Source organism: Pelodiscus sinensis, chromosome 4 (genome assembly GCF_052426305.1).
Source record: "Pelodiscus sinensis isolate ZL-2025 chromosome 4, ASM5242630v1, whole genome shotgun sequence".
Taxonomy (NCBI): domain Eukaryota; kingdom Metazoa; phylum Chordata; order Testudines; family Trionychidae; genus Pelodiscus; species Pelodiscus sinensis.
In genome coordinates, this window is record NC_143055.1 from 121367417 (window position 1) to 121384879 (window position 17463).

Below are 17463 nucleotides of genomic sequence, written 5' to 3' on the forward strand. Positions count from 1 at the left end.
AATAGAGAAGAAGAGTACTAACACCAGGCACCATACACACAGAGTCATTGGCTCCTTCATTGTTTGGTCGGTTGATAATGTCCCAGCCATCCAGTATTTTTATTTAATCCATTAGCATGAGTATCAAACTTGTGAATGAATTGTAGTTCCAGTCCTTCTCTGTGCATTTGGCTTGTGGAAGTGGTCTGTAACAAAACAGCCACTTGAAGATCTGTTAATGAATGCCCAGGTAGATTGAAGTGTTCCCCTACAGGTTTTTGTATGTTCCCTTTACGGCTATCTGATTTGTGTCCATTAATTCTTTCCCGTAGGGACTGTCCAGTTTGTCCAATACATATTGTAGTGGGGCATTGCAGGCATTTGATGACAGATTACATTCCTGGATGTGCAGTTAAATGAACCTCTGATTTAGTGGCGTATGTGGAGGCATTGCAAATCTTTCCCAAAGCACCTGCAGACAGTTGTGCAGTAGAATAGTCACCACAGTGCACTGCTCTCTGTGTCAATGAGATCTGTTAGTGTGAATGCACAAGGAGATAGTGTGCACATGCAGCAGCTGTTTTAATTAAAGCAGCATAAATTGTGCCAAGAAAAATTAGTTGTGCAGACAAAGCCTATCTAAACATAGGTAGTTCTTTTTTTACCAACATAGTATCTAATAGTCTCCTCGTGTGATTATAGGAAGTTACCTAACCAACCTCAAGAGCTAGAAGCAAAAGTGTAAGATGATAAAAATCCATTTTTCTAGAATATTTGCCATGCCTTATGCAAGATGGATGGAAGCCAATTTTTGTTCTTAAAAATCAATTGTATGCAAGTGAACATGGAATCAGGACCCAAACTTGTGAAACACAGCATTACTCAGGTAAGCAGCCCCAATGAAGTCAGTGGTGCTACTCACATGACTAAAGTTATACATGCGGGCTGTGTCTACACTGGGCCACTTATTCTAGAAAAGCAGCCGCTTTTCCGGAATAACTTGCCAGCTGTCTACACTGGCCGCTTGCTTTTCTGGAAAAGCAATGACGATCTACCGTAAAATTGTCAGTGCTTTTCCGGAAAAACTATGCTGCTCCCATTCGGGCAAAAGTCCTTTTCCGGAAAAACTGTTCCGGAAAAGGGCCAGTGTAGACAGCACAGTAGTCTTTTCCGCAAAAAAGCCCCAATCGTGAAAATGACGATCGGGGCTTTTTTTCAGAAAAGCGTGTCTACATTGGCCACGGACGCTTTTCCGGAAAAAGTGCTTTTCCGGAAAAGCATCCTGCCAATGTAGATGCGCTTTTTCCGGAAATACTTATAACGGAAAACTGTTCCATTTTAAGCATTTCCGGAAAAGGGTGCCAGTGTAGACGTAGCCACGGTGAAAACTGTTTGCAGGATCAAGCACCCTAATGTGCCTGTGCAATTTTAGAATATCTTTAATGCTCTGACAAGGAGTCCTGTAGCACCTTATGGACTGACTAAGATGTATTGGAGCATAAGCTTTCGTGGGCAATGACCCACTTCGTCAGATGCATGCATCTGACAAAGTGGGTCTTTTCCCACGAAAGCTTATGCTCTAATACATCTGTTAGTCCATAAGGTGCTACAGGACTCTGTCAGTTTTGCAGATCCAGACTAACACAGCTACCCCTCTGATACTTTAATGCTCAGAGGTACTGTACAGCATAGAGCATTAACCTGTTAATAAAGATTTTCTATATGGGTTAATGTTTCATATATTACTCTATATGTATGCAGCTAGATTAAACTAGATGCATGCAATAGATGTGTGCAGAAACATACCCCTTTGTAGACTGACAAATCATGGCAGCCATTCACAATTCCTGAGAATTTTGCAACTGGCTACAAAAACCCCAACTTATTAAAGCCATTTCTCTATCAACGTACAGGTAGGCTAGTGTATAATCTGTATGCATAGAATGTATAGGATGCCCAATATCTAAGTCACAGAGACTCACTCACTGCTAACATAAACCGGTTTATCTTTTACCTTACTATCCCATTGCCAAGGTGCAGTTTGCAGATGCTGCTTGCACATGCATGCACATTCACAAGTATAAAAGCTCCATGCTCTGGAACACATGGCCTGCCTTCCAAAGATGCTGCAGAGCACCTGAGGCTGACAGTCAGGGTTTTTCAGCATCTCTGAAAATATCAGGCCAAAAGAAACAAAACACTGGTCTTTGCCAGGCGGGGAGAGAATAAAATGTGGAAATGGGTATAAAATAAACACTCAAACTATAGAATTAAGTAGGTATCTCTACTGTAGGTATCAAACACGAGGTAGAAACCCACAATAAACCCAGCTACATTTGACGCTTGGATCGTGCCAAACTCTGCAAGAAGGCAGCTGCCTCACTAATGACCAACCCTTAGTCGATTAGCTAAGTTGCTAGAGAAAACACAAAAGCCCCCGTCTTGCAGGAAAAGCCCGGCTGCCAATGCCGGCAGGGACGGGAAGGAGAAGCGGACGGGAAGCTGCCTGAACCACGGCTCGTGTCCATAATGACTTTGGCTGCGCTCCGCGGCAGCTGAGCGCATCGCTCACAAGCCCTGGCTTCGCCCCGACACGGGAGCGGTTCCGGCCCCTCGCCGCTGGGCGCGGCCGGGGAAAGGCGGCTGAGGGGCCAAGCTGCCAGCAGCGGCCTCCCCTCCGCAGTCACAAGCCCGGCCCCGGGCTTCCCCAAGCTGCCCACCCCTGCACGGGCTCTAGCAGGGAGCAGCCCGGACAGGGCGGCAGCGCCACTCACCTCCAGCAGCTGCCTCCGGCTAGGCTGGGCCTTAGCCTACGGGACCCTCACAACAATCACAAGAGCAGCCCGCCCTACGTCGCTGACTGACACGTCGAGATGTCCAATGGGAGCCCCAGTACTATTCTGGCTGCACCAATCGTCGTTTCCTAGAATGCCTGGTTGGACAGGAGAGACAGGAAGGCGGGGACGCGCAGCTATTTGTCAACCCCGACCGCGAGCTTACGTCAGTAGCGTGGGCTAGCGGGCGGTGGCTGTTCCGGGGGAAGGTGTGTTGAACGTGCGGAGGCGCGACACCGCCAACTGTCCGAGGTGCGCCGCGCGCAGACCCGCGAGCCCCAAGCTGCCGCGGCAACCCGCCGTCGTCCTGCGCATGCGCTGTGACATCCGTCATCAGCGGCTGGGCGCTGCCGGGGGGAGCAGAGCGGTTCAAGCTGTGGCGCGGGCCAGGACGTTGGTTCTCTCAACCGCCACGCGCGCTCAGCTACGGCCGGGCCCGGCCCCGCCCACACCCCGCTCCCCCCCACGCCTGCGGTAGGCCTGGGGGGGCCGCGTGTTGATGCCAGGCCCCAGAGCAAGGTGGGGGGTGCGAGGGTGCCACGCTCCTGGAAAGGGCAAGGCCTTCAGCAGAAGGGGTAGAGCCAGAGGCAGCCAACCCCTCCACACTGCCTGGTGCAGGCCACCTGGGGCGCTGGTGGCGATACAGCGGCCCTCCTCTTATACAACAAAGAAAAACACTCTCAACTGTAAGTGTGAAAGACTCTTGTTTATTTCAACACTCCCTTACACACAGGGCTAGCCTGAGCCATTCATGCACCCTGGGCGCGTGGCGCATGTGCAGCCCTGCCCCCAGCCAGTCCAGTCTAGAATGGGGCACCCCAGTCAGCCCCTAGCTTAAGCCGGCTCTGCTTACACATGAAACTTGTTTTAGCTACCTGACCATTGACATATTCAACAAGGTCTATCAACCATGCAGTACTCGGGGTAAGCCGTGAGTACTGCTGTCTGACCGTGACAAAGATGCAATATTTAAATGTTTTACAAGCAACAAAATATACAGAAGAATGTAGTCTGGAGTGCTTACACTATTTCATAATGTTATCCATGCCTTGATCGTGCAAAATACAGGCAGCTCCCAGAGCTCACTACGGGATCCATTCATATGGAGCTGTTTGTGCAATTGGACCTTAAGAGTTCAGCAATGCCATTTATTTTAAAATATATAATGCTTCTGAAAACAATAATTGCTTAGGAAACCAAACACCCTGTAAAAAAACTTACAGCCACATCATTTTGATGTTTGTTGGAAATGCAAGGTCCTTGCATTAATGTTTTAAGAATACAGCTTCCAGCAAAGTCTACAGTCCATGCAGAGGGAGCCAAATGGCAGAAAAGCCTCTTCTGGGGGAAAAAAACTGAATGTATGCAAATGCAAGCACTATTCCTCTTCTGGAAACCCTCTGCCCCCCCCCCCCAGTGTAGCTGTACCGTTAGAGGCCTTTGAAACCCCTAGGCGTGAACATGTGGGAAGCAGCAAGATTCTTTTAAATGGTGGGAATGTAGGAAGCATGAGCGCTAAGATTGGGAGAGTGATTTTGCCCAACACAGAATTTCATTAGGTAGTAAAGTTAGATCAGCAGTGGGTGTGGTCCCGGAGACATTTTGTTTACTGCTGCCCATGTGCAGGGTTGTCAGATTCCGCTGGTTTCCATCCATGTAGTTTTTTCCTACTGGTGTTACTAAACTGACATGCACAGAAAGCAAGGACATGTGAAGAAAGTGTGTGCTAATTGCACGCAACATTTACCAAGAGCCATGCACGCCCTCTGCATTCAAATCGCTGCTGTGGTTCAGTTGGCACACCCTACAAATTCTGGGTATGCAAGCGCAATCAGCAAATCTACCACGTGACAATCTTGCGGCCCATTGAGATGAAGGAGGGCCACTCGTGACCCTTCATTAGTCTAGGGGTACGTCTAGACTACATGCCTCTGTCACCAGAGGCATGTAGATTAGGCTACCAGGCATAGGAAAATGGAGCGGCGATTTAAATAATCGCCGCTTCATTTAAATTTACATGGTTGCCGCGCTGAGTGTCGCGCGTGGGTCAACCAAAGGCATTTGTCGACCACCCAGGTATACCTCATCCCACATCGAGTTAGATGTGGGGACAAAAATTCCAATTATATACATTGTCAAACTAGTATAAATCATATTGTATAATCATTATGCAAATGATTTCTTTTGATACATATTAAGGCTAGGATTTGGAATGGAATATAAGACTCATTCACACAAATCCAAATGCTCAACTCTCTTTGAATTTCAATGCCTTAGATACATATACTACCTAGGTCCCTTTGAAATCCCTGTCATATAAAAAAAATCTCTCTCGATGTATGTCTATATACTTTCTATCCATTGTAAGAGAGATCATTCATGGAAAAAGTCATTTTATCAATACCAATTTTGGTTTAGTCAATGTTGCATTTGGTTAGTTCAGTGTCTGTTCTACAATATAGAGGTGATTCTCAGGCCTGGAGTCAAAGGCAATTCCAATAGATGAATGAATCTGAATGGTTTTTAAGGTGCAGTAAAAAATAAGACAGGATTTGGTTGTCTCTCCCTCAACAAAAGCTAGCAATGGAAGAATATTACAAGTAAGATATGAAAAAAAAAATTTAAATTCCTCTTGGTCACAATTTACGATAGGCTAAATTTTTCATAAAGCTCTAAGGCAGTCAGGAACTTTTCCCGAAGGATTTCTTCATTGCTGTATCTGGGCAGCATCAAGATGCGATAGCAGGTATTGGCAATGGGATAGAAATAGTCTGGGTTTTCTTTTTTAAGGTCTGCAATAGTGAAATCAAAATGTCTCATTCCTTCAGCAGGGATTCGATCTGTTCCTGTCAGAAAAGCTAAGGGGAGGAAAAGAAAAGAAAGTCAAACAGATACAGACAAAAGACACACTAAAATAATAATACTGAGGTCAGGGAGAAAAAGAATTGCAAAGTAAATATACAGGTAATTGCATAAGATACTGGTTTTGTTTTTTGTTTTGCATTGAGGCACTGTCTACACCGTGTCTTTGCCACAGGAGCCTATGCAAATGAAGTGCAGATTAGCATATCACCATGTTTCATTTGCATAGGCTCTTGCGGCAAAAGCCGCAGTGTAGACAAAGCCATAGTGTACTTGAATATTTTGAAACCTTTCTGTCCTGTGAGGAAATTTTTATATTTTTTGTCATACCAAAAAGTCTAAATTTCAAAACTTTTCATGGAATGGAAAATTCATGAAAATGTCAATTACAAAATGTCTTAACATTTTTGTGCAACATTTTAAATCAAAATTAAACATTTCAGTACTCTCAAATTTGAAACATTTTAATTTGGTTCAGCAAACCAAAGGGAAAATTTTAATGATGAACCAAGTCAAAACGAATTGGGGTCCCTCCTGAGCTATTATGGCACTTGATGGGAGTTGTAGTGCTGGTGCTTAATGTCTCCATTCTCCTCTAGGGACAGGACTCCCTTGCTGGTTGAACCAGCATGATATATCATGGAAAATGCAGTTCAGAGAGCACTTGCCCATAGAAGAAAATAAGTTATGAGTTACTGAATGACAATTTCCATAATGCTCTAGGACAGTTCATGTAAGTACAGATTAATGCTGAACTGATCTGAAACTAAACATGTTGGTTCATTTTAAAAAATCAAAATGTTTTCAATTTGGGTCTATCTGACCCCAAACATTTTGTTTAGATTTTTCTGGAAAATCAAAGAGCAAAATTTAAGTTTTCCTTTAGAAATGGCATTTTCTGTCGGAAAAATATTTGACAAATCTGCACACCAGCTCTACTAATAAGTTTGTTAACCAAGCAAACAGAGAATTGGGAAAAATGGTAGAAGTCTCTGCTCTAACACACACTTCTAAATTATTTCTAGCTGAACTACTTAATTTCATGCTCTGGCTGTAGTTCATTATTCCATTAGTATCCAATGTCATGTTCTTTCATTTCTAGCCTTCTGAAGTCAATGGGGTTACATTGATGAAGAATTAAGTAGTAGATATTCTTCCGTTTAATCAAACTAAATAAAACTCATGGGCTGTGTCTAGACTGGCAAGTTTTTCCACAAAAGTAGTTGCTTTTGCGGAAAAACTTGCTAGCTGTCTACACTGGCCGCTTGAATTTCCGCGAGAACACTGACGATCTCATGTAAGAAATCAGTGCTTCTTGCGGAAATACTATGCTGCTCCCGTTCGGGCAAAAGTCCTTTTGTGCAAAGCTTTTGCGCAAAAGGGCCAGTGTAGACAGCTCACATTTGTTTTGCACAAAAACACATCTAGATTGCTACGGATGCTTTTCCGCAAAAAGTGCTTTTGCGCAAAAGCGTCCGTGCCAATCTAGATGCTCTTTTCCACAAATGCTTTTAACGGAAAACTTTTCCATTAAAAGCATTTGCGGAAAATCATGCCAGTCTAGACGTAGCCATGAGGTAATTGCTGTGAAGCTAATCAAGTACCTCATGCTTCAGCTGCATTCTAGTTCATGACTTATCATCTCCACTGGATCTCTATTAGCCTTAGATTGAATAAAGTGAGATCACAATAGATGTTAGGAATAAAAGAAATACAGTAAAATGCACTGGGGCAGAATCCAAGAGAGACCCATAGAAAGAGAAATAAATTTGGCAGAGAAGGCTCTGACATGGAAATGGTGACAAGCTAAATGCAGAAAAAAAAACAATTTACACAAATAATTATTTTACAGCCATTTTTTAAATAAAGAGAATATTTAGTGCATTATTTAATGTGCCTCTTATTACCAAGAAAATTCTTTTTCTTTTCTTCTGGAAGTTCATGAAACAGAGCCCAAAAATTCTTGATGGTTTGATCAGACTTTTCATAATCTGTGTAGTTTGTATTCTGTCAATGAGAATAAAAATAGCCCTGCCCAGTTAATCTAGACATGTAAAACTGGAAGGCACCTTGCAATGTCATCTAGTTCAGCCCCCTGCGCAAACTATTATAAAGACAATCCCTTATACCGTTGACTGATATTTTGTTTGTGATTCACTATAATTCTCAGCTCCCTTTCTGTAGTACTCTTTTGTAGGCTGTCGTTTTCCATTTTATATTTGTGCAATTGTGATCAGGGCAGCCCTAGACTAGCTGCCAGCAACTGGCGCCCTAGAAGAACCATACAATCGGCGCCCCCACCTCCAAACCCCTCAATAATATTGCGCCACCATTTGGTGCCCCATTTAACTTGGTGCCCTAGGCAACCGCCTAGTTCGCCTATATGGACGGGCCACTCCTGATTGTGATTGATTATGCCTTCCTAAGTGGAGTTCTTGGCATTGTTCCTTATTGGATTTAATCCTATTTATTTCAGACCATTTCTCCAAAAGATCATCTTGAATTTTAATCCTATTCTTTGGAGTTCTTTTAACTCCTCCCACTTTTGTCATTGTCCACAAGTGAGCGCTCTAAGCCATTATCCAAATCATTTATGAAGATATTGATTAGAATCATAACCAAGATAGATCTTGCTGGATCCTATTCAATATGCCTTTCTAGCTTAATTGTGAACTGTTGATAACTATTCTGAGTACTCTTTTCCAGCTAGTTATGCTCTTACCTTATTATGTTTGTCTAGGCTATATTTCACAACTTGTTTATGAGAAGGTCATGTGAGAATCCAAAGAGTTATTAAAGATGAGATATATCACAGCTATTGCTTTCCTCCTATTCACAAGGCTTGTTACACTTTCAAAAAAGGATACAGGCAGTCCCCGGGTTACATACAAGATAGGGACTGTAGGTTTGTTCTTAAGTTGAATTTGTATGTAAGTCGGAACTGGTAAATATTGTAGGGGAAACTCTAGCCAAACATTTCTCCAGAGCTCAGTTTTATTCTCCCACACCTCACTTCCTTCAGTCCTTTATTCTCAAGCTGAGGTGTCTGCTGAGAAAAGCCGTTCCGCATCTCCCTGGTCTGCTGGGAGGAGCGCTAGCTTCGCGTCTCCTTGGTCTGCTGGGGGGGAAACAGCTAGTGCGGGATTGCCTCACCCCGTTTGTAAGTAGGGATTCGATGTAAGTCGGATCCATGTAACCCGGGGACTGCCTGTATTCGGTTGTTTGGAGAGGTGAAAATAACTTAAATTTCTTACAGGCATTGTCATATTGCAACCCCTCCAAAGGGGTTAATACATGGGATAGGGGAGTGGGTGTGATGTGGGCCGGGGCAATTGAGGTGCCCCCATCCCCAAGATCTGTATCAGGATGCTGCTTGCTGTTCCCCTTTGCTATACTCAGAGCAAGAGCAAAGCTCACAGCGAGAGTTGCTCACTCCTCTGTCCCTTGCTCTCAGCAGCCAGGAGGTAGAAGAATGTGTGCATGTTTTACACTTTTCTCTTGCCCGCTGACAGTGGCAGGAAAAGAAACAGCAAGCAGTATCCTGGTAGGAATCTTGGCTTCAATCCCCCCTGCCTTATTTAAAGGGTACTTGGAGGGTGTTGGGTTGGGGCAGCTCCACACCAGTGAGGGAGCACTCAGAGCCATCCTCTTTCACTTGCCTGGCTGCCTGCTACTTATCACAGCAGCCTGTAGAGAGCCATTGGGGCCCAGCTGGAAGTGCACCACACCACAACCAAACCTTCAGTGTTGCTCGGCGCATGCCACCCAAGGCTCTGGCAGCAACTTAAAGGGCCCAGGGCTCCAGCAACTGCTGCTGTAGCATCAGTGGCCAGGAGCCCCCAGCCCTTTTAAATCAATAATTCCCAGAGTAGCTGCCCCCTTTGCCCTCCCCTGTCAGCTGGCCTGTTATATGCACATAATCAGCAAAGGCACCACTCTCTTGCTATCTTACTTTGAGTGCCTAAATCATGATGTTTTCTGGAGCACGTGCCTCTCCAGATCACATTTCTTTAGCTACGGAGCTCTAAAATGAGACAGTGGGAAAATCATCAACATTTTAGTCCTGAAATAACGTGTAGCCATTAGGGTTAATAAATTGGGTCACTAGTTTGAACTTAAGTGAAAAGTCCCTCATCTCTTTTCAGACCCCTTCTTTCATTCAACAAAACAACTAAGACCAGGAACCTATAGTCAGCAAATAAAGCAGGTGCATGTGCTGCTGAATTAAATTACCTCTTCCAGCAGCTCCCAGTCATATTTTGTATGTCCACGGAAAACAGTTTGGAACTCAATAGGAAGGAAGAGTTTCCACTTTTTAGCTGGACATCCTCTTAAAAACCCTTTCCTGAATTCCTTGAATGGTCTCTTTACCGATTCATTGAATACGTAGTTCACGTACAAATTAATGTATTCTTTCCTGCAAAGATATCAATTGAAAGCTATTGATTTCTTGCTTCTGCTGAAACAGTGAGCAGCAACCTATAACAGGTCATTCCTGAAGGTGGCCTTAATCCAACACATGCAAGAAACTTTGTGCACTGAATTCAATAGGATTACTTATGTACATAAAAAGAAATGATTGTCAATTCAGTCACAACCATGAATGCATTTCCTGTACTATTTTTATATTTTATAAACAATTAGTAGTCCTGTGGCACTTTAGAGACTAATAAAAATGTATATAGTATCGAGATATTTTATAAGGTCATTCTTATTATTTATATCATAGTAGTAGCCAAAGGCCCCAGAGTATGACACGGCAGGTATTCTTTATCTTGTGTTGTATGTACATTTATGAACAAAATTCCTGGTCCATTTTCTGCTGTTTTATGGTGGTATAACTCCCGTTTAAGTCAACAGAATTATTTACATGGTTTTAATTCAGTTTGATTCTTCATTTTATTTGTGATAGGAATATTCTACTCTCTATATAACCTCCACCCATTTTAAATAATATACATAGGGCTTTCAGTTTCAGAGGTTTTTAACCTAATTGGACCATTTCTGATTTTCTGCATAAGATAGGCCAAATACCATCATCTTCCAGTTACCCCAACATTGAAGTTATTTTTGATACACTGAAAGGCTCATGAACTTTTACTTTCAACTATCTTTCTGTCCTATGTAACAAGCAATTTGCTCATGAGAAAAATCTTAGTACCAATACACATATTTAAATCTAAACTTCCTCCATGACAAACTAAAACATTAGATGCTCAAAGAGAAGGGGAGGGAAGGACAAAGAGATTATGAATTACCTGTTATGCTTTGTGATTGGAATGTCTGCCCCATTTTCTTTAAGTTCAATGGAAACTATTGATCCTCCTTGTTCCTTCATTATCTACAGCAGTCAAAGGTCAAATAAAAATTAAATGCTTGTTTAGCAATACCATTCTTATTTTTTACAGAAGGCCAGATACTGCAAACACTTATGAAGGTGAGAACTTAACATGTATGATCAATTGTGTTGAATCTCATTGGGGCTATGTCTGGACTACAGAGTTTTTCCAGGATATCACAAGTATCCCGGAAAAACTGCTGTGTCCAGGGAATGCCTCTGCTCTTCTGAAACCTTTTTTTTTGGCATCCCTGTAAACCTTGTATTACGAGGAAGAAGGGATGTTCCAAAAAAAGGTTTTTTTTCTGACATTTGGTGAAGTGTAGATGGGCCAGATGTCAGAAAAGCCTCTTCCGAAAAAAGCAGAAAAAGCTATGCAAATTGTGGTTCGCAATTTGCGTAGCTTTTTCTGGAAGAACAGTGTAGTGTAGACATAGCCTAGGACAGCTTATGAATCAAGTTACTCTATGTAGAAGTATTTGCAGAGTTGGGCTTATAAGCAGGATGATAATGGCTTACTGTAAAATCCATCATCATATTCTCAAGGATGTCGTCATAGTCTTCATTCAGGATTTCCTGAAGAGCCCTGTCAGAGAAGAAGCAATGTGGAAATGGACTCTAATTTTTGTTAGCACAAGTTAGAAAAATAGTTTCTAATTCAACACATAGAAACATATTTTAAGTCTTACACTTTATGTGGCACTGTTCATTCCAAATGTCCCCCAAATTAGTCTCTAATTGGTGAATGGTCCTATTGACGTAAGTAACTGTGTCCAAGTCTGCTATGCTTATTGAAAAAAAAAAAGAATTTCAACCTGGCCAGCATGATGGTAGAGAAGAATTATTTTGAACTGCATGGCAGCACCACACAGCAGTTTAGGACAAGAAGTGAAGTTTTTTGGGTTTTTTTGCAGGTTCCTTGATGTAATTCATGGTTTGTTTTTTTAATTTTGTGAGAAACACCTCATTGCCATGGTGATAGATGCTGTGCAAGTTAGTGACATAAGTGAAGTAGCATGGGGAGGAGGTTGGGTAGGCAGAGTGCAAGTAACCAAGCTGGAATCTGTCCAAGACACTGGTACTAACAGACATGTTCTTACAAAATAAAAATCAGTTCCCATGCAAGCTTTGTAATCTTGATCTCTTAGGCTATATTTACACTACACCGTAGTTTGAAATAAGATACACAATTTACGTAGCTCAAATTGTGTATCTTATTTCGATCTTATTTCACTATCCTGCTATTTTGAAATGTCTCTTACTCCTTGTGGAATGAGGTTTACAGGGATGTCAGAATAGTGAGCCCAAAATGATGGGCTTGCTGTTAAGATGCAGGATAGCTATTTCAGGATACTCCAGGATCTCGAAATAACGTTGCAGTGTAGATGTAGCCTTTACTTCTTATTCAGAATGGGTACCATGGGATCCCCATCTATGATGACAGGACATCTGTTCAAAACAGAACTGCGGAGAAGAATATTATCTACTGAATAACCATCTCCATCTATACATATCTGAAATTTCCTCTTCAAACCCTAATGGAACCAAAGCTTGGGGTCTCAGCTCTGACGTGAAATCAAAGGAGCGACTGCAGCACATGTAGACATACCCAAGCTAGCTGTAATCTAGTTAGAGTGAGAATCAATAGCAGTGAAACTTCATCATAAGAGCCCCGGGTAGGCTTGTACAGCCTATGCTGAAGCTAGTGAAGTAACTGCTACTGATACTCATGTTAACTCAATTAAAGCTAACTCAGGTTTCTTACATGTGCTTCATGTCCATCTACTGGAATGAATTATCATATCATAAGCAATATGATTCTTTGAAGGCATGCACTTGAATTTACTGCTGTTAGCTGTGGTTTTAGTGATTTCTATGCACCACAAATTAAACTCTCCACAATTTTTATTTCATGGCAAAAAGCTTGGGGAAATTGTTTTATCATACCTCCCTTCTATAGGAGACAGCTCTTTTAAGTCTTCTAGAGTGGGTGGAATATCCAGCAACTTTTTGTACAGAGCTAGAGGGAAAAGAAAGGGCGCGATCTTCATATTATACAGTGCCATTCCAAACAGAGTACCAATCAGGAAAAAGGTGTCATCACTTCTTGGAACCTGATTTGTGTGGTTAAAAAAAAAAAAAAAAAAACCTCTTATTACTGACTTTTATTTTAATTACACTGGTGAAGGAGTGCATCTAGTCAGGTTAAAGACAGGAGACAGGGCTCTGTGAATTGTATTCATTCTTTTTTTTTTTGCTACTGAGTTCCTGGTCAAGTTACTTACACTTGCAGTCACTAGGTGCATCTAGACTGGCAAGATTTTGTGCAATTTGCGCAAAATCTTGCCGCCTGTCTACACTGGCCACGAGTATTTGCGCAAGAACACTGACTTTGTACTATACAAAATCAGTGGTTCTTGCTCAAATACTTTGATGCTCCCACTCAGGGATAAGCCCTCTTGTGCAAGTATTCTTGTCCATCGGAGATTTCTTGCGCAAGAGAGCATCTACACTGGCACGGATGCTTTTGCACAAAGGCACATGCCAATATAGTCGCTCTCCTTGCGCAAAATCATGCCAGTCTAGACGCAGCCACTATGTCTAACCTACAGTTGGAAGGTGTGATTGCAGCACATGTAGATACACTTGAGCTAAGTTTGATCTAACTTGATCAAAGCTAGCTTGATTATCCATAGGAATGAAGCTGCAGCAGAGATAGTCCCTGCCACTGTAGCATCACTGCAACTGTTACTTGGGCTAGCTTCAAAAGTTGCTCAGGTAGGGCCTGCAATTATACCTCCTGATTGCAGTGTAGACATGCCCAATTGGTAAATAAGGAGGTAACTGCATATATACAGACTCCTGTGCCTGTTATTTAACAGCACAAAATATGAAGGCCCTACATATGAAGTGGAAACTCCTTTAACTGAGAATCTGGTCATACGTGGGACGCCAGGATTTCCCCAAATAGACACTGAGCTTGCAGGATACTTTTTTTAAATTAAGATTAAAAATAATATCTTAACTCACCTGAGAAGGAAACCAAATCAGCTTGGAGTCCTCAAAAGTTTTGAATATCTGTGCTTCTGGACAACACAGTTCCCTTGTAATGATAGTGAAGAACTCCTGGGACAACCCTCCATCATCAATACCTTGTTCTCCAATGAACTGCACCTGAATAGTTCCCCAAAAGATCCAAAAAAAATCACTGTTCTCATGTCCATACTGAAATGATCACATGCACAACTCTTCCCAGCACTAGATTGTTACTTGGGCCATGAATCTGCAAAAAGCTGAATGCAGGCACAAGGGGCAGTTCATGCATATGAGATTGTAGGATTGTCATTCCCACCTCTGCAAACAAAAGCTGCAAAGTGAATACCCACAAAAGATGGAGATGGAAGAAGTAAAAGGTATAAGGGCCTATGCCACAGTATTGTCAACTGTCACAATTTTATCATGAGTCTTGTGCTAGTAGGTATTTTTCTGAAAGCCTCAGCTCTAGGAATCATGTGCATATGTAAGAATCTCCTCTTTCAATTTGTGGGGGAAAAGTCTAGCTTTTGTAGTTGCAGAAGCAAGCTTGAAAACATGAATATAGGGTCAAAAAACAGAAAGCAATGAAAAATAATCTGAACTATATTATTTTTAAAGATCATATGCATTTTTAAGATTGTTTTATAATTTTGGGGCTCCAAATAGTGGTTTTTTGAATGTTTGAAGTTGACAGTACTGTACCATAGTCTGACAATTTAGATCCTTATCCCTTATTTATCCCAAGGCACTAATTCTTCCCTTGCCCAGTTTTTCACAAATTACTTCACCAATATTTTATGTTTTTAAATTACTATTTTGTCCTTAGTGCGGTTGAAAATGCCAGACAGCCATTGGCATCCACTGTATTATTGAGGAGCCACACCTGAGTGTTAGTATGCATAAGGAGTGAAATCCTTACTCCAGAGAAATTAGTGACAACACTTCTATTGACTTCCATGGGCACAGGATATCATCCTCAGGCTTACTGTTGGTCTGCAACCCATGGGCTATGTCTACACTCACGGCTTCTTGCGTGAGTAATATGCAAATGAGGCTAAGCATGGAATATCGCCAAGCCTCATTTGCATACCTAATGAGCCACCATTTTTTTCAGAAGAGGCTCTTGCGCAAGAAGGAGCGTCTACACTGCCCCTTCTTACTCAAGAAAAACCCTCTTGCGCAATGCCATTCTTCCTGTCAAGTAATAGGGGTAACGGCATTGCACAAGAGGGTTTTGGTAGCGCCACCCCTTGATCAGTTTCAGCAGTGGCTGAATCGGGGAAGCCGGGGGCAGAGCAGCTCCAATGGTCCAGCTGCCCGGAACACTTCCTGGTTCCTGATGGTGCCGGACCATCAGATGCCAGACCAATGGAGTTTTACTGTATATGTATTTATTGTTGGGCATCATTTGTATATGGTTTCTCAGAAATCTCTATACTCTCAAAAGGTGGTTAAAGCTGTAATTTCTTCTTGTCATTTTGGTGGTAATAAATCACATGAACTTTTGGGTCACAATAATTTCAGAATCTCTGGATAGAATAAATTACCCAGGTAAGAGTGGCCTGAACATCCAAGCCTGACTGTTGTGTAAATAAAAGCAATACTTTGTTAATTGAAAATGAGTGTTAGACATTCTTACATGAAAAAGTAACATATACAGCAGTCACATAGGTCCCAGTTTAAAATGTAAAAGAATCCAAGGAAATGTCCTCAAGAACATCTGCAATTCAGGCTCTCACTCCCATTATCTTGTGCTCTCTCATTCCTGACACAGTACATTTCTCTCGCTCTTTGGATTCTTTTCTCATGTATGTGCTTTCTTTGAATTTCATTCTATTCCCCTATGCATTTTTCTACTCCAGTTTCTTTTATGTGTTCCCTTCCTCACTTTGCTCCTCCATGTCACCTTCTAGTTGTTTTGTTGCTCCATTCCAGCTGTACTGTAGCAGTTGTAAATAGCATTTTCAAAATCCAGTAGCAGTGTCCACATTTGAAAGAAAATATGGCTTCTATGACTTCAGTTACTTTTTTTTATTACTGAAAGATTTGGTAGACCACCCTTTTCTGGCAGGGAAGCTCTGTGACATTGAACACCAAGTGCTGTAGTGGGGCATTTGATGACCCAGTTTGAGAGTTTAGATTTTTTCTGTATCTCAGCAAGTGTTCAGGTAGAAATATGGGTTATGGGGAAGAGCTCATATGCCAAAATTTAATATTTTTCTCTTATTTTTATGCTGAATGACATTAGGCACCAAGTATTTGTTATTTTTGTTTCTTCTTTTTTTAAACTCAAGGTTAAAATTTAAACACCCTAGATTTTCTTTTTCCAGTTTCCCACTGGAACCATTTGTCCTGAACAAGGTATAAATCTCTGAAAACAAAAGTTTAGAGTGGGGCTACTCAACTTTGGAAGCCCCGGGGACCATGATACTCACAGCACATGCCGAGGGCCACAATTTAAGTGTGGTTGCATAAGTGTGCAAATATATATGGAAATAGCTTCTTTCACACTGACAGGCATGAATACAAAGATTGAGCCATAAACCACGGTGCCGCACCCAAATCATAGAGCTGGAAGAGACCTCAAGAGGTCATCAAGTCCACCTCCCTGCCCAAGGCAGGACCAATCCCACCTAAATCAACCTGGCCAGGGCTTTGTCAAGCTGAGACTTAAACACCTTTAGGGATGGAGATTCCACCACTTCCCTAGGTAACCCATTCCAGTACTTCACCACTCTCCTAGTGAAATAGTTTTTCCTAATATCCAACCTAGACCTCTCCCACTGTAACTTGAGACCATTGCTCCTTGTTCTGCCATCCCTCACTACTGTGAACAGCCTCTCTCCATTCTCTTTGGAATCTCCCTTCAGGAAATTGAAGGCTGCTATCAAATCCCCCCTCACTCTTCTTTTCTGCAGACCAAACAAACCCAAATCCTTCAGTCCTTCAGTCTCTCCTCATAGGTCATGCGCTCCAGACCCCTAGTCATTTTGGTCACCCTCTGCTGGACCCTCTCCAATGCGTCCACATCCTTAATATAGTGGGGGGCCCAGAACTGGACACACTACTCCAGGGCTGCGTCTAGATTGGCATGATTTTCCGGAAATGCTGTTAACGGAAAAGTTTTCCATTAAAAGCATTTTCGGAACAGAGTGTCTAGATTGGCACAGACGCTTTTCCGCAAAAGCACTTTTTGCAGAAAAGCATCCGGACCAATCTAGATGCACATTTCCGCAAAAATGCCCCGATCGCCATTTTCGCGATTGGGGCTTTTTTGCGGAAAACAAATCTGAGCTGTCTACACTGGCCCTTTTGCGCAAAAGCTTTGCGCAAAAGGGACTTTTGCCTGAACAGGAGCAGAATAGTATTTCCACAAGAAGCACTGATTTCTTAGGAAGTAAGTGCTTTTGCGGA

The 17463-nt window shown here is 42.3% G+C and overlaps 2 protein-coding genes and 1 long non-coding RNA gene across 7 annotated transcripts in view; 1 reads left to right on the plus strand and 2 right to left on the minus strand.

Annotated features, from left to right (window-relative positions):
• LOC102463931 (putative E3 ubiquitin-protein ligase HERC3) overlaps positions 1 to 3118 on the minus strand; it is a 109574-nt gene extending 106456 nt beyond the window's left edge. For 2 of the 4 annotated variants that reach the window (XM_075929573.2, XM_075929569.2), the window contains exon 1: positions 2754 to 2900. The gene's annotated coding sequence lies outside the window, so the exon portion shown is untranslated. Of the gene's footprint in view, positions 1 to 2753; positions 2901 to 2979 lie in introns of those variants that run through there. The other 2 variants (XM_075929572.2, XM_075929570.2) reach the window with 2 other exon arrangements.
• Positions 3119 to 3359: 241 nt separating this feature from the next.
• Positions 3360 to 17463, plus strand: part of LOC149524576 (uncharacterized) — a 40876-nt gene continuing 26772 nt past the window's right edge. The window contains exons 1-3 of the long non-coding RNA XR_016349493.1: positions 3360 to 3499; positions 5642 to 5777; positions 6275 to 6408. This is a non-coding gene — a long non-coding RNA (uncharacterized LOC149524576). The remainder of the gene's footprint in view (positions 3500 to 5641; positions 5778 to 6274; positions 6409 to 17463) is intronic.
• Positions 3948 to 17463, minus strand: part of LOC102463678 (E3 ISG15--protein ligase HERC5) — a 62341-nt gene continuing 48825 nt past the window's right edge. For both annotated transcript variants that reach the window (XM_089778088.1, XM_006111053.5), the window contains exons 18-24: positions 14044 to 14187; positions 12961 to 13127; positions 11533 to 11599; positions 10934 to 11016; positions 9909 to 10092; positions 7583 to 7682; positions 3948 to 5671 (exon numbers count right to left, since the gene is read on the minus strand). In XM_089778088.1, coding sequence (XP_089634214.1) covers positions 5457 to 5671; positions 7583 to 7682; positions 9909 to 10092; positions 10934 to 11016; positions 11533 to 11599; positions 12961 to 13127; positions 14044 to 14187 — 960 coding nt within the window. In that variant the 3' untranslated portion in view covers positions 3948 to 5456. The remainder of the gene's footprint in view (positions 5672 to 7582; positions 7683 to 9908; positions 10093 to 10933; positions 11017 to 11532; positions 11600 to 12960; positions 13128 to 14043; positions 14188 to 17463) is intronic.